We start from the raw sequence: 14,496 nt of genomic DNA on the forward strand, positions 1-14,496 counted from the left end.
GTCATTCCTATAAACTGTTTCGTATTATACGATAGAGGCTCGTTCATCCGAACAGGCTGAGGGACACTCGAGTGGCTCTAGCGATAAACATTCGTTAGATGGATATTCTCTTCAGTTCTTTTTATTAGTTCGAACATTGGCATTCAAGCGTCACGATTTTAATCGTTCTTTTTCTGAACACGTAGAATTTCTTTTATCAAATATCAAATCAAAATAAATATCGTACGTATCACATATCGCGAAATTACGCTGAATCGCGGTTCGAATAATAGAGGCACAGCGTTAATTTGTACGTATGAACGGAGTGCGGGTAAATCAGGTTCTATTGTATTCGCACTACACGGTTGAATCTCGTTTATCGATGAACGACCGATGGACAAGACAGCTCGGACAACCGGAGCAGTTCCGATAATCGAGGTTTATTGGCTATCAACTCTAGCGCTTCTTATTAGTTCGGGTAATAAGATTTAACCGCTAAGATCTCAACTGCTCCTTCTTTGAAATTTACTTTCCACGCGAATAAATGATTCTATATGTCGATACGTAATATTCGTTATATAACTAGACTGCGGATATTTATGCAAACTTGCACGTTTATGAAGGCGATTAAAAGAGCAGAATCTTGTCGTACGAACAATGCTAGTTATACAATAAGATATGTAAGAAAACAAAATCTCTTCGCGATTTCACGATCTTGAATTAATTAATGCTCAGCTGGCAAACGTATTAATCTTTTTCCTTGGTACTACCGATGCATTCAGGATGTTCATTTGCAAACATTTGCAAGACTTACGTAAAACTAACAAGCACGCGCCGTATTCTTCTATAAAATGATACAAATCTTGCTTGCAATTCGTTCGGTTTGGAATCGATGCCATTTTCTATCCACAGCGGGACAACACAAGTCCTCCGATCTTCCTATATCCACGAAATCCCGCAATCTCACGATTCTCAGTTATTTTTTTCTTGTAAGGATGAAAAAACATAAATCGTCTGCCATGTTCACGCGATCTCGCGTGTTTTACGTGAAATTTCGCGGAGTCGGGAAACTTCGACTTTAACTTTGCTCTCTTGCCGATAATGATAGGTGTCCGAAGAGAGATACTTCTGCACGCGTTGAAACATTGATCATCGAGCTTGCGAGCACAACGCGCGGATTCTCACGCGTCGCATTAACTTTAATAAAACCGATGACGGTGAAAAAGGAGGATGGGGAAGAAAGGTGGAAAAACGAATCGCCAAATATAGACAGACCGAGCCGGCACGACGAAAACTCGCGGGACTCGCGGCAAAGTGAACTGTTCTTCGGGCAATTTATATTTCTACCAATAAGAAATTCGAGCCCGATTTCAATTCAGTGGAAAATTCATATTTAAAAGCTGGCGCAAACAAAGCTACGTAGACATGAGCGATGACAAAACGAAACGTGAATTCGAAAAAACGATCGATCTAAATTTGACTCTGCTGAGATTGACCGGTGTAGTTTCGAGCGAAAGAGCGAGCAGAGATACGTTGGCGAGCTTGGCGTTCGTTTGCATGACAATTAACACCATTTCGTACGTGTACGAATTTGCAACGAGTTCGTACACTCTGGCCACAGTTTTGGAATCATTTGCGATGATCATCCCACTCGTAGCAGGACAAACGCGACTCGTGATTCTCTTGTGGTTGCGCGATTCTTGTCAAACAATGTTGAACATTTGCGAGTCTTTCTGGTCGACTTTAAATTCGCACGAAAAGAAGATCGTTCAAAGTTACACGAACAAGGCGAAACTATTGAGTCGCTGCTACTTGTTTAGCTGCATTTCAACCATATTCTTCTACGTGCTGTTGATAGAATTTCGCTCTTTGATATTTAGCGAACCGAAGCATTTTGCAAATGTTACGGTTTATGGAAACAATAGCAGCTTTGTTCCGTCGGAAGCTGTGAAATCTCCGCAAGTGACGGACGATAAGCGACGATATTTACCATACGCGTTTTTTATCGACGTGCAAGAAACACCGTGGTACGAGATCGCGTACTTTGTTCAACTTGGCTCCATGATCAGCGTCGGTTTGACCTGTGTCGGCGTGGACACAACTGGGCCATTGCTTATCCTGATCGCGTGTGGGTATTTCGACACGATTCAATCTAGAATTAAAAATTCCTATTCGTTTGAATCACCGTCATCGTCACCGATTTTGGCGTCGTTATCAATTGCAACAAAGACGAAGACCGCAACGGAAACCACGTCGGTTACAAGAATAGAATCGTCGTCAAGGAATATAGGCATGAAAAATTTGCGAACATGCCTGAATCATCATCAACTGTTACTAAAGTGAGTGCGATTTTTTTCAATCGTGTCCATTATCCTAAATGGATAATTTCCGCTGCATATTTTATATTTCGTACTCCTTAGCTCAAACGCTATATTCTATAACTATTACCTTAATCCATATCATTCACCTTACTTCTCACATATTTTATTTCTCCATTTCATATTTCCATATTTCATATTACATTTTTCATGTTCTGTATCCATCGCATACAGCATCGTTAATCCCACATTTAATGTTTCATGTTCACCATTTGCCCGCGGTATCCCTAGCTCCTATCTTAATTCCCGTAGCATTTATCTACATTCCATTTGTTATATTGAATATTTCCATGTCCTTCACTCACAAAATGAAATTCGTTCCCTAGGAATTTCCCATAAAAGCCAGAAGAAATCGACGCCTCCGAGAAACAAAAATTGCCATCCCACGAAACAAAATTCGTTGCCTGCGAGTTTTCCATAAAACCCACAGGAAATCAACGCTTCCCACAAACCAAAAACACTGTCCCACAAAATGAAATTCGTTTCCCAGAAATTTCCCATAGAACCCACGAAAAATCGATACCTCCGAGAAACAGAAATTGCCATCCCACGAAACAAAACTCGTTGCCTGCGAGTTTCCCATAAAACCCACAAGAAATCAACGCTTCCCACAAACCAAAGACACTGGCCCACAAAATGTTTCTTACAATATTCCCACAAGACCCACAAGAAATCGACACCTCCCAGACGAGAAATTCGCTATCCCACAAAATGTACTTCGTTTCCCACAACTTTTCCAAAAGATCGACAAAAACGACAGTTTTGTGAGCGACGAAGTTCGTCTCGTGGGATACTGGTTTTTGTTTGTGGAAAGCGTCGAACTCTTCTGGGTTTTGTGGGGAAGTTCGTGGCAAACGAATTTCATTCCGTGGGATTACGATTTTAGTCTGTGGGATGTGTCGATTTCTTGTGGATTATGCGTGCGACGAATTTTGTTTCGTGGGATAGTGTTTCTGATATGTGGGATAAACAAAAGTAACGAAATATCTAGCTATATTGGCTATACTCAACGGCTTACGGCTAGTTGAGTGCTCAACTCAACGAGTGTTCAAACTCAACATTCTCGAAAACGGAGCTGTATGTGAAAAAATTGTATCCTATAGTTTTGGCTTACCTTTACACCCTGAATAGCCATCTTCCTGGTTGTGCCACGATTTCAGAAACACCTTGTATATTAGATGATTTCACTCTATATTATTCTTTCGCTATAAAATTTACTGAATTCACTGGAATTGTATAATTATTACTTTGACCACTTTTACACACGTTTGCACAGTTTATCCTTGTGCAATTACGGGCTTGATAGACCATGACGATGTAATTATATTAAAATAAGTGCCAAGTCTTTAATTAAAAATAACTATGCCGCTGCCCAAATGGTATACGTATACGTATAATTCTTTCTCAACATTGCGTCTTTAATTGCCGTTTTTTATGCCGCTAGATTGTGCGAGGATATCGAAAACTTGACAAATATAATGTTTCTGATACAACTGATCACCAGCACGTACAATATCTCATTGATTGGCTTCAAAATAGTCGAGGCAAGTATTCAGCTAGTTAGCCAAAGAATCTTTTCCCTTTTCTTTCTTCTCCTCCTCTCTTTCAATAGCGTGATAACCTTGCATGACATACACTTGGCCGATACTTGACAAACAGGACAATCCCGGCAAGGTCAAGTTCGTCACGCAACTTGGCATCTTTATTATTCAGCTTTTTCTCTGCAATTGGCCACCGGATCTTCTTCGATCGAAGGTAAATTATTCAGGATAATTGTGGATAATACGCTACAGCTTCATAAATCATCATGTCGTCGATATTCCAAAGATAAAGTAGAGAAACGATCGTTTTTCTACTTGGAAATAGTAGAAGCAAATATATAAATACGTTTGCTGTCGTTTCCTCGTGTCAATCGCGTTATTCTCGAGGATTTTCTCATTTTTCCAGGTAGCTACGATCAGTCAAACGAGTGTACGTTACCTAACACGTTTACCTAATTTTAAACGTTATGACAGGGATATTGAGCCGCGCAATTATCTTGCCACAATTTTACCATTACCATTTACCATCATCTTCGATATAGCACGTAGAAATAGGAATATGCAGTTCATGGACATTCGACCGCAATAAACGCAGCCGCACACTTTTAATCGCGACAGACGTAACGTACGAGTTAGTCCGATAATATCCGATTGGTCTGCAACGATGTTCTTCTTGACGTTGCATGAAATGCAAACAGGATGTTTAAAAATTCGGCGAGGCAATGCGGTGTTCCTCTCTGAAAAATATACCTTTTCTCATTCACGTAGAAGACGAACGATTTTAACAGAAAATTATTCGCAAATGAACATAGGTGGAGCAGGTGACGAGCAGCTTGGACGAAGATCGCGCATCCGAGCGCAAGAACTCGACAGTGAACGGGATGAATTCAGAGAACGACGTTTAGAGGCTGAGACGCGTTCCAGAGGAAAGTTGGATGCGTAGAGCCTGCGAGGCATTGAGTCGCTACGGGAGAAAGTAGGAGAACCGGAGCAACAGCTGCTGAAAACTATCGCCCAACGGTGTAAAAACTCGAGCTACTCGAGAAAGAAAGGCTCAATTGAGGAAAAACGCAGAACTGGAACAGAAATGTTGGGCATACAAAGGTCGGAACGCTGTTTCACAGAAAATGAAGAAGCAAGTCGATGAGTTAAAGGGGTGTCTGTACAGACCAAGGACGAGTGATAGATCACTCTCTCAGGTGATTATCAGATTTGATTTTCATTTATATTTATTGGAAACTTAGCTCGACAGAGTATTTACAATTTGCGTTTAGCGAGAGGCATGGTCATCGATTCTTGCCATTTACGTGTTAGGAAAATATGTCACATCCTTGCGTCGCAAAAGTGACACAATTTGGGAAACATATTGGAAGAAATTTCCAATTTGTTCTCAAAAAAAAAAAAAAATTGAATGATTCATCCCTTAGGATCTTTTCGGATTAAGAACTGAAGATGAGAGAAACAATCTTTTTTATCATTTTCATAGTAAGGATATATCGCGCATACTAAAGTGCCGAGTTTTTAAGGCGGATGCGTTCCTCATCCAAGCTGCTCGACACCTGATCCACCTACGTTCATTTGCGAATAATTTCACGTGTTAAAATAACTCGTGTTCCGCACCTGAAACACGGTATAACTGAACAGAAAAGTATCTTCGGTGTATGTACACGTGTACGGAAAATTTGAGTTGTTTACATAAAAATAGTGGCAGACGACGTTCCGCTAACGACACCTCTATGCTTGGGAAATTTTTACCGGAGATCTTGGGAAGATTTTTCTTTATTTCGTACTACTCCGTACTACTTCGTATGACTCTAATTTCCTATACATCTGGGGCGCGTATTACTCCGATGTATCGATACATATTAGCTTTATAATAAATCTCAGGCAATCAATAATATTATCAACGTTTTAAGATTCTCAACGAAAATCCAGTTTGCCGATAAATATTAACGATATTGTATTGAATATATATATATATATATATATCGATCCTTTTAGTCGAGAAGCTCAAATTATTGACGATGTACGTGCATTGATAACCCGAGGTCGGCCTATCAGTGACGAGGAAATCTTTCCATGTAGCTGCTGTGTCCGATAAAAAAATCTAGATGCGTCTGACGCTTATAGTAATAATAGCATAGTAGTGTATTTATTAACCTTAGCCGGTTGGCCTTGCAGCGGACTTGCTTATGTTTGCTCTTTATCTCGCTCATACTGCGTTCGTCCAACTTACGATCAGTTCTAGATTATTTGGTTTGGTTGCTCCTATTGCTAGCCTTACTTGCTATTCTTATCGCTTGCTTTTACTACACTGTATCCGATATAATCTCGCGTGTCGGCTGCTTCGCTGTCTTTGATTTTCAACCGACGTCTGACTCTTATAGAAAATTCTACTTAAAGCCTGCGCATCGATTTCTTCAACTTCTTCCCTCAGTCTCGTTCTATCTCTCTCTTTCAGAGCGAAGCTATTGGTCACGCGGGCTATTCGATGCCTTGGTATCGGTATCCTGGCAATTTACAAAATCCGGTGAACATGCTTATGGTCAGAGGTCAAAAACCGGTCCGCTTGACTGCCGGGAAATTCATCGAGCTGTCGCTGGAAACGTTTGCCTCTGTAACTTTCTTTGCCCCAAACTTTCTCCCTTGCTTCTCTTATTTTTCTGTCGTCCCTTTCTTTCAGATGATATCCACCGCTGCTTCGTTCTTCACCATGATGCGAAGCATGAACTGACCTTCGTTTCGTGAAACACTGACCATGAAAGTACGCCATCCAGGATACGAAGAGAATGTTACCTTCTTCACGCCCGTCCGATAATCATTGTATTAGATGTCATTCGAGTATTTCCAGCGAATACCATTAATGGAATAAACACGGTTGACTGAGAATACAAATCGATCACAGAATTTCTTTTCCGATTGTTCATCGATCAAAGGAGCGGGGCGAGACGCAGGCGAAAAGAGAAAAGGGAGAGCACGAAGGGAGTAAGCACGAAACTGACGTTCGTTTCGCGAAACACTGACGATGGAATCCCATTAATCCCCCTTTTACCTTCTTTCGGTCATCTTCGACCCAACTGTATTTCTCTAACGCTAAGCAATATCTGAGAGTTCCATAAAATATGGAAAAATTGTTGTTGGTACGTATCGTCTTTTGCTTCAATTTCGTGTTAAATATTTTTCCTACAATGTTAAGATACGTTTTCGTTTGCTAAAGTAAGAGCAAAATGTACAAATTCGAAGATCGCGACAGAGTCAACGAGTCGCGACGAGGAGGAATGTTATTTTCCTCTTCTGTCCGTTCATCCAGTGATCGTTAGACTGCGAGCTTTTACGGATTTATGAAAAATGCAAATAAAAGCGCAAAATTGCACGGAACGCGCATAACACGGAGAAATAGATAAAATATTCAAAGTATACAGTTTTCTATGCTACTTGACAGGTGAAGCAATTTTCTAGCGAGTTTCCCTGCTCTTTTAACGATATTTCGGAAATACGTATGTGCATAAAAGTCTGCGTAATCGCAATACTTTTTGTCATCAAGCTACAACATCATTGAACTAATTGTCCATACGAGCGTGCAGACGATTGAATAGTTCTGACTGAAAAGAGAAACCGATTTCGAAATTTCATTTCTAATTGTACACCGAGCGAAAGGAAAGAAGCAGACGATGCTGTGGATGAAAGGAGGGAAGGACGACGATAATCGACGCAAAGTCAACTCGTGCGAAGAATAAGAGGAAAGTGCAGAGTAGACGGGAGAAAGGGTTTCGATGTAATCGATCGTTCGAGTTAAAACGTTTCGCGCGTTCCATTCTCGTTTTGATTCGTGGCAAGACGAATCTCTATAGGTGAGCAGAGAGATGTTTCGTTCCGTTGCTCGGGATGTACTTCCTTGTAATGTAACGTGGTACAGTAGTGTCCGGATATCTGGCCACGAATTTGCTCGCTTATAGTCACGAGCTTTCTTATTCCTAGCTGTTGGCTCAGACAGAGTCTCCTCTTTGACGATGATTTAATTGGTATTGAAATATGTTGTACCTTTGTACTTGGAACTGGAAGTTTCTTATGTTTCATTTTATTAATTATAATTATTTATTTTTATTATTTAAATTATTGTATGCAAGTCAGTAAAAATTGCTACACGAAATGATTCGTTATCTACTGATTTTGTAAAAGAATATTTCAAATGAAATTTTAGTGTACCCGATCCGACGAGTAGATTTTAATATTTCAATATCTCACATCTTTCGAAATATCCAGGTGACCTTGAGTTTTTTAAACAGCATCGTATATTTTTTACGGCATTAGTCGATCCGGTTGAACATTCTCTGTGTAAAAGTATCGACCTGTTTATATCGAAAAGCCATCGATCTAACAGAGGTATCTTAACTTTAATTTGTCAAATTTAATGCATGAAAAACGGTTCTCTTGAGTTTACGTCGTTCTTGTCGCTTGAGAGACACGAGGTTGCCTCAATATCCAAAAAAATATGAAGTATTAAAAAAATTTCACTTCAAACATTTGCCGATGGTACGTCAATACATAGAACGAAGAGTTATTTCCAAGTTTTTACTGATTCATCCTCTACATAATAATAATAGCATATATAATATCCTTCAATTAACATTATCAACCCTTGACACTAGAACTACCGACGTTTGAGAGGTAGCTATCTCTGCCAAAACAGGTCAAAATGACTAATCTTTAAAAAATACGTAATAATGAAATATTTTTACATTTATTGATTTATTATTATCTTAGAAAAGGAACTACATGTTCTGAGATCATAAGAACTATATAATAACAACTATGATAATAACAATAAGTACAATAATGAAGAATATTTAGTACCCAAATCTTTGGTAACAGATACAGGTATTAGGCTATAGTAATTTACGCTATAAATTATATTTATTATTATATTCATTATAATATAATTATATAGGTAATTTAATTTAGGTATATATATATATAAAATTAAAGTAAATGAAAAATTCCAAATTAAGTAATTTAAACCTAAATTGTTATGGTTCCCAACGAGTTTACGCTAGCTAAACCGGACGAGCGAATATCCTTGTTCGTTTGGTGTAAATGCACCTTTAGCGGTCAGGTACGCGCGAACGAACGCACTGCTTCTTATATTGGCCAGAAGGAAGAAAACCACGTTCCTGTTCGTCGACGATACTTGAAGCTGCGTTAGAGAAACCCTATTGGCCTCCCTATCGATGATCACGTCTATCTTATCGTTCGCTATTTTGCTTCTTTTCTTTCTTTTTGTTACTTTTTTCTTCGATCTGGACTACTACGTTTTTGGCTACTGGCGAATCGTTACTCGCGACGTCTTCGAAAGATCGTTAAGCCGAGTTCTGCTTTGCTTTCGACGCAAGGATGGATAGAAGAGATAAAGGCGAGGAAACAACAAGAAAACTGCTTGAGAATTTCCATGATACGTCGCCTCTGAAATTAATAAACCGGCAGTCAGAACTTTCCATAATTATAAAAATAGCCTTAACGCTTTGAACAGTCCTTGGGTCGCCAGCTTTGTCGGTACATGCGTCTAAGTGTTACGTTTACTTTTTCTTCCATTTTTATACTTTTATATCGTATGTTTCGTCTATGTCTCCCATTTCTCTGCATCGTATACACCAAAGGAATTTTATCCACGCGAATAAACAAATAAATAAAAAACAACGATAATTTGTTCGTCTTGAATAGCGGACCTAACCTTACTTTTTCAAATCCTCGATCAATTCGCCGACCGTGTTACCATTCCGATAAACGATGCAGCCCAGCAACTGCACGGAAAGTCTACTTTTCAATCCAGCGTTTATCCCCACCGTTACCGAGAATGCGACATTCCAGCGTTACTGGAATCTAAATGTGGCTCAGTATCCAATGCCGGCTGAGGCGTACATCTACTGTTTTATCCGATTTTTACGCGAATCCACTGCTACCGTAGTCTACCACATTCGACGAAACGGTTCAAAGAAATCTAGAACAAAGTAGACATCGACGAATTCCAGTCAAACCATCGTGGAACGTAATCGCTGGAACCAGCGACTGGACTAACGTAAACCCAGCTTTTCGATCCTGTCGTTCGATTGGATTGCTTACTGGAACGAGAGCGCTGCAATGCTATCGCATCAATGTAAACGCAGCTTAAAGCATCCGCGCTGACAACTCGTATGAAATTCGAAAAGTCGTAACTTGAAATTAGTGCTCGCTCTCTTACACTTCATTTACACTACACTTACACTTTCGTGTTCTCGTGTGTACGATGATGCAGGGTATCAAATAAATAAATAAATAAATAAATAAACGAAATAGATGAGACAGAAAAGAGAGAAGAAATAAATAAATGGGCGAATTCTTCGTCAATTACCAGTTAAGTGAATTTTTCTGTAATCCCGCGATATCTAGGATTTCGACGAGATTGTTATCCGGAGGCATCGTTCTTACGATTACTGTCAACCTGATGTCCTGACTTGGGTCGCTTGAATCGCATCGAGACCTTCGCCTACCGACGACAGATTGCGAAGACGAACGAGAGAGCGTTTGGAGAAGAAGAAACGAGTCAGGACGAGACGACTGTACAGTTGGTCTGATGCACACTCGCGACCTTTCTCACGCCAGATGCATTTACCATAGAACTTTTTTACGAATATGCAACACGTGCGTACGATACGTGAGTACGTATTACGTACGTTATACGTAATTTTTAAAAATTTCGATACCACTATAACGATTAAACTGCGAAATAAAAATTCGCAACTTAGGGAACTTAAAAATGCAAGATTTGTTAGAAAATAGATGTATGTACATAAGTATTGTAGGAGCGAGGAATGAAAGAGAGGAGGACAAAAGGAAAACACCATGAGACGAGCGCATCGCGTATGACGTGTTGAATGAATGAACGTACAATGAGACAAATTCATTTCTGTTTGAGAAGTACAATAGAATAGAGCGCTGTTCGTTGATATTTCAAGTTATTACGTTATATACGTCGGAGATGAAAGGACATCGGGGCCTTTCTTTTGAAATTTTTCGCAAGATTCCCAATACTTTAGGCTATTTATTATAGCTGTACTTAAATAATAAAACTTAGAAGTAGTTGTTACGATTCAATCCGATTATGTTTGCCCGAGATTTGTGACAGTGGGCTTGGGCTCAAGCTGACACAACTGGTCGCTGAACGGTCACGAGATGGTCGTTTTTATCTACCAGAGAAGTGCCAATATTATGGCACATGGTATGGTAACAGAAGTGCCGATATTATGGGACACACGTTGTATTAACAATCAAACTGCGGGCAGGAGCAATGTCAGCTCTATGCGGGTCTGCCTAGCAACGGCGGCTGGAATTTTGTTGGTCAATATGCAACGAACAAACGCGATCGTAAGGAGAGGAAAGTTTCCATCGGTCTTTTATTCTTGCGATCACCTTGGACAGTTTCCACATCGTTTTTACGTGCAGTATTATACCGAGCGTCACAGCAAACGTTACTTCGTGCTAACAAAGAGTTAGCCGGTTGACCGTGGATTCGTAATTGAACCTAAGAACATTGTCTTTAACATCTCGAGTGCCTAATCGCCACGGTTATTTGTCAAACTCTGTAAAAATCATATTTAAACCAGTAAATATAATTTCTATTGTACAAGTACGATGGCTAGTCCGAGTGAAGATTCGTTACACGCCCCTAAACCTGACGCTAAACCCGACATATATAAAATAGTTATTCCGTTGTAAATAAATGTTGTATTTAACAAAACGTTATATAGTATTACTTTAACAGGATCGAACATAATATGATAAAATTATCCAAAGTATTGTGCTCCCTATGATACCTGCAAGGTAAAACGACTTTCTACCGAGGTTCGCTACTCGTGCAATTGTACGCTGGAAAATATGAATTTGCATAAAAATCCGCGGTTTAGTAACGAGACACGACTGTCGCTATTCCAATGCTAAGATTTGAAATGAATCGGAGAACGTAAATAGGAGCTACAAAACGTCTGTTGCTTAAGCTTCAACGTCCTGAACGTCACCTCGTTTCAACATCTCTCGGGTATTAAAAATCGCTTGCCAGTTAAGATATCAAAAAGAAAAAAGATATCACGCCACGTTCTATGTAACGTTAAGCGGAATAGTGCGCGAAAATTTCAAGTTAATCGAGTGCAGAGTTTCGAAAATTTAGTGGCTGCGGCGTTGAAAAACATAGTTTCTAGAGAGGCGCGTAATGTCTTCAGTTAATTTTTCCCTAAAATAAAAGTACGCATTCGTATTCAGCGTTATAAAACATTGGCATTTTCCAGGATTTCGCAATACCATCTCTATCACACCGTTTTACGAGCTTTAAAAAAAGCGCAAAAAGAATTTCGAATCCTTCGAAGTCGACACAACCGCGTGCCCCCTTCATGAGAATACTCCGGTGGTGAACAAAATGTTAAGAACCGCTGGTCCGACGAAAACGATCGACGAACAGGCTAAAGGGAAAAACGAGGAATCTGTGTAAAAGACGATCGTCGGTATCGCTGCCTTCTACTGGTGTCGCTATCCGTTCTTCTTGAATTAATTACGCACAGTAGATAGGAATAGGCAGACAGAGGGGCGTCTGTCGCGGACAGGCTTTCTATTTCGTTCTATCTGTGCGAAATGTCTTTGGCCGTTGTCGACGCTCCAATCGAGCAACCGTGCAAACCAGTCGAGACGAATAGGAATTGACCGAGAAGCAGCAGCAGCAGCAGCAGAAGATCGAACGAGTTGCTCGTGCAAGCGTGCCGGTTTAGCAACAAGTTGCAGTTGGTGCGCGTTTTCCCTAGAGTTTCCTAAAATCAACAAGTGAACTCGCTTTCCTGCTTGGAATTTCTATATCGCTTTCTCGTTCGGCTCCACAGGTGGTAACACGGGAGGCGCGATTCGCACGGTAGCTACGCCACTTTAATCGGCGTCGTTCACCGTTGCTATCAAACGACCGAGTCTCGCCACCTTTCGTAAGCTGCGTCCTCGCTGAAGCAACAACGAGCAACTTTTCCGTCGATGATGCTGTTCCTTCTCCAACGTTCCTCTTCTATGTTCGTTCGTGTTTCCGTTGCCAGTTCAACGGAAGGTGTTGCTCGTTTCCATTCGAGGTGGTGAGGATCGAAGAACAGTAGAAATCACGCGCCACAACACGCTGCGACGGAAACAAATGTTCGGTGCATCGCTGGTCAGGATGCTCCCGAAGTTGAAACAAAGTGCAAATATCTGCCTGCTAATCGCGTTGCTTCGACGCGGACGAAATTTCTTTACAAATCGAAGACGTAGCACCACGAAAGGCTCCAAAATGCTTGTTCGATCGTTGTAAATGAATTTACGAACAGATTACTCGATCATCGTTTATACTAAATTTTATTCTAAATTTATACCGAACGAGCACGAGTTTGATCTTCTTCTATCTTGCTTTGCAGATTTACGATTTCACAGCTACGCGGACGAATTTTTCAGCCGAGTGTCACGAACGCCACGGCGCAACAAAACGATCGATCGCGTTTTCTGGAGCCTCGCGTGGCTGAAAAAAGACTGCAGACTCCGTTTCTGGAACGTGATAAAAGCCGGTTTAATAAAGCGACGCTTCTACGCGTTCACGTATCGAGAATTCTACGAAGGCTTGGCGTTCCTTTCGACCTCGGCCCGCATTCCCATCGTCCACTATCCGCTTTTCCATTCCTCTATCACACCCCTTGCATCTTAATCTTAATAGCGTTCTCTCGGCGAATACCTCGTCTTTCCCCCTCGATGCCTTCGATTCTTCTCGTTACGAGTTTCTCGCCGTCTGCCTTTATTTTCAGTCACCGCCCATTAATACGCTAATATCACAACTTTTCTCTCTTGTTTCTCCGATGCTTCCAGCTTTCTCTTCTTTCACCTTAGTCGTTGAAACCGCGCAGAACAATTACACGAATTACAGCGGACACGCTGCCTCACAAATTATCGTTCGGACGGACCAAGCATCTGAAAACTGAAATTCACATACTCGTAAGCAGACCGCGCATTTTTCTGCAAATTTCAGCACACGATATGCATACTATGGCGAAAGTACATAAAATACACGGGGTAGATTCGAGAGCAGAGACAAGCCCATCTTCTTCCGTTTCTTTAGTTATGCGTATTCGTGAAAATGTGAAATTGCGCGAACATTCGCAGTCTGCTTATAAGGATACGCGTTCTGACAAACTCGATAGGGCGAAATAGTCAAATATAACGCGTGTTTAGTGTATGCACATTGTACGTGCGTGTGATATTGGGTTGGCAACTAAATGATCGCTGATTTTGTCAATACAAGCTAATGTCAAAGTTCGCGATCGCTTGGTTGCCAGCCCAAAAGATTCTCGTGAGAGTGTGAATCTTGGTCTTTGGATATTTTATTCTTCAGACGGACGTTTCATCGGAACACATATTTCTCTGGAACGATGGCTTAGCGGCTTACCAGTTTAACACGTTGAGGGTGCTGATGGCGGATGATTGTACAGTGACTCCCGGAGGCGGATGACGCCAGCGCGTAACGTGTTAAGGAAAAAGAAAAAACTCTCGGTGGCTACGCGGTTTCGATTCTACTT

The 14,496-nt window shown here is 40.7% G+C and overlaps 2 protein-coding genes across 11 annotated transcripts in view; one reads left to right on the top strand and one right to left on the bottom strand.

The window, feature by feature from the left end:
• The window catches only part of LOC122575461 (alpha-1,6-mannosyl-glycoprotein 2-beta-N-acetylglucosaminyltransferase), a 42,344-nt gene that overhangs the window by 11,765 nt on the left and 16,083 nt on the right, over positions 1-14,496 (bottom strand). For 3 of the 5 annotated variants that reach the window (XM_043744452.1, XM_043744439.1, XM_043744447.1), the window contains exon 1: positions 3,472-3,792. The exons of the other annotated variants lie outside the window; for them this stretch is intronic. The gene's annotated coding sequence lies outside the window, so the exon portion shown is untranslated. Of the gene's footprint in view, positions 1-3,471; positions 3,793-14,496 lie in introns of those variants that run through there. 5 annotated transcript variants of the gene reach the window in all.
• Positions 74-6,787, top strand: LOC122575470 (odorant receptor 13a-like). 6 transcript variants are annotated; one of them, XR_006319439.1, is made up of 5 exons: positions 74-2,318; positions 3,802-3,901; positions 4,017-4,112; positions 4,711-5,097; positions 6,582-6,787. XR_006319439.1 is itself a non-coding variant. In XM_043744471.1 (5 exons), the coding sequence occupies exons 1-5, from the start codon at positions 1,405-1,407 to the stop codon at positions 6,630-6,632; spliced, it is 1,317 nt and encodes a 438-aa protein (XP_043600406.1). In that variant the 5' UTR covers positions 74-1,404; the 3' UTR covers positions 6,633-6,787. The 6 variants fall into 6 exon arrangements, 4 of the variants coding, with proteins under 4 accessions (XP_043600406.1, XP_043600408.1, XP_043600405.1 ...); XM_043744471.1 differs by lacking the exon at positions 4,711-5,097 and adding an exon at positions 6,360-6,515; XM_043744473.1 differs by lacking the exon at positions 4,711-5,097 and adding an exon at positions 6,360-6,505.

Source organism: Bombus pyrosoma, linkage group LG15 (genome assembly GCF_014825855.1).
Source record: "Bombus pyrosoma isolate SC7728 linkage group LG15, ASM1482585v1, whole genome shotgun sequence".
NCBI lineage: Eukaryota > Metazoa > Arthropoda > Insecta > Hymenoptera > Apidae > Bombus > Bombus pyrosoma.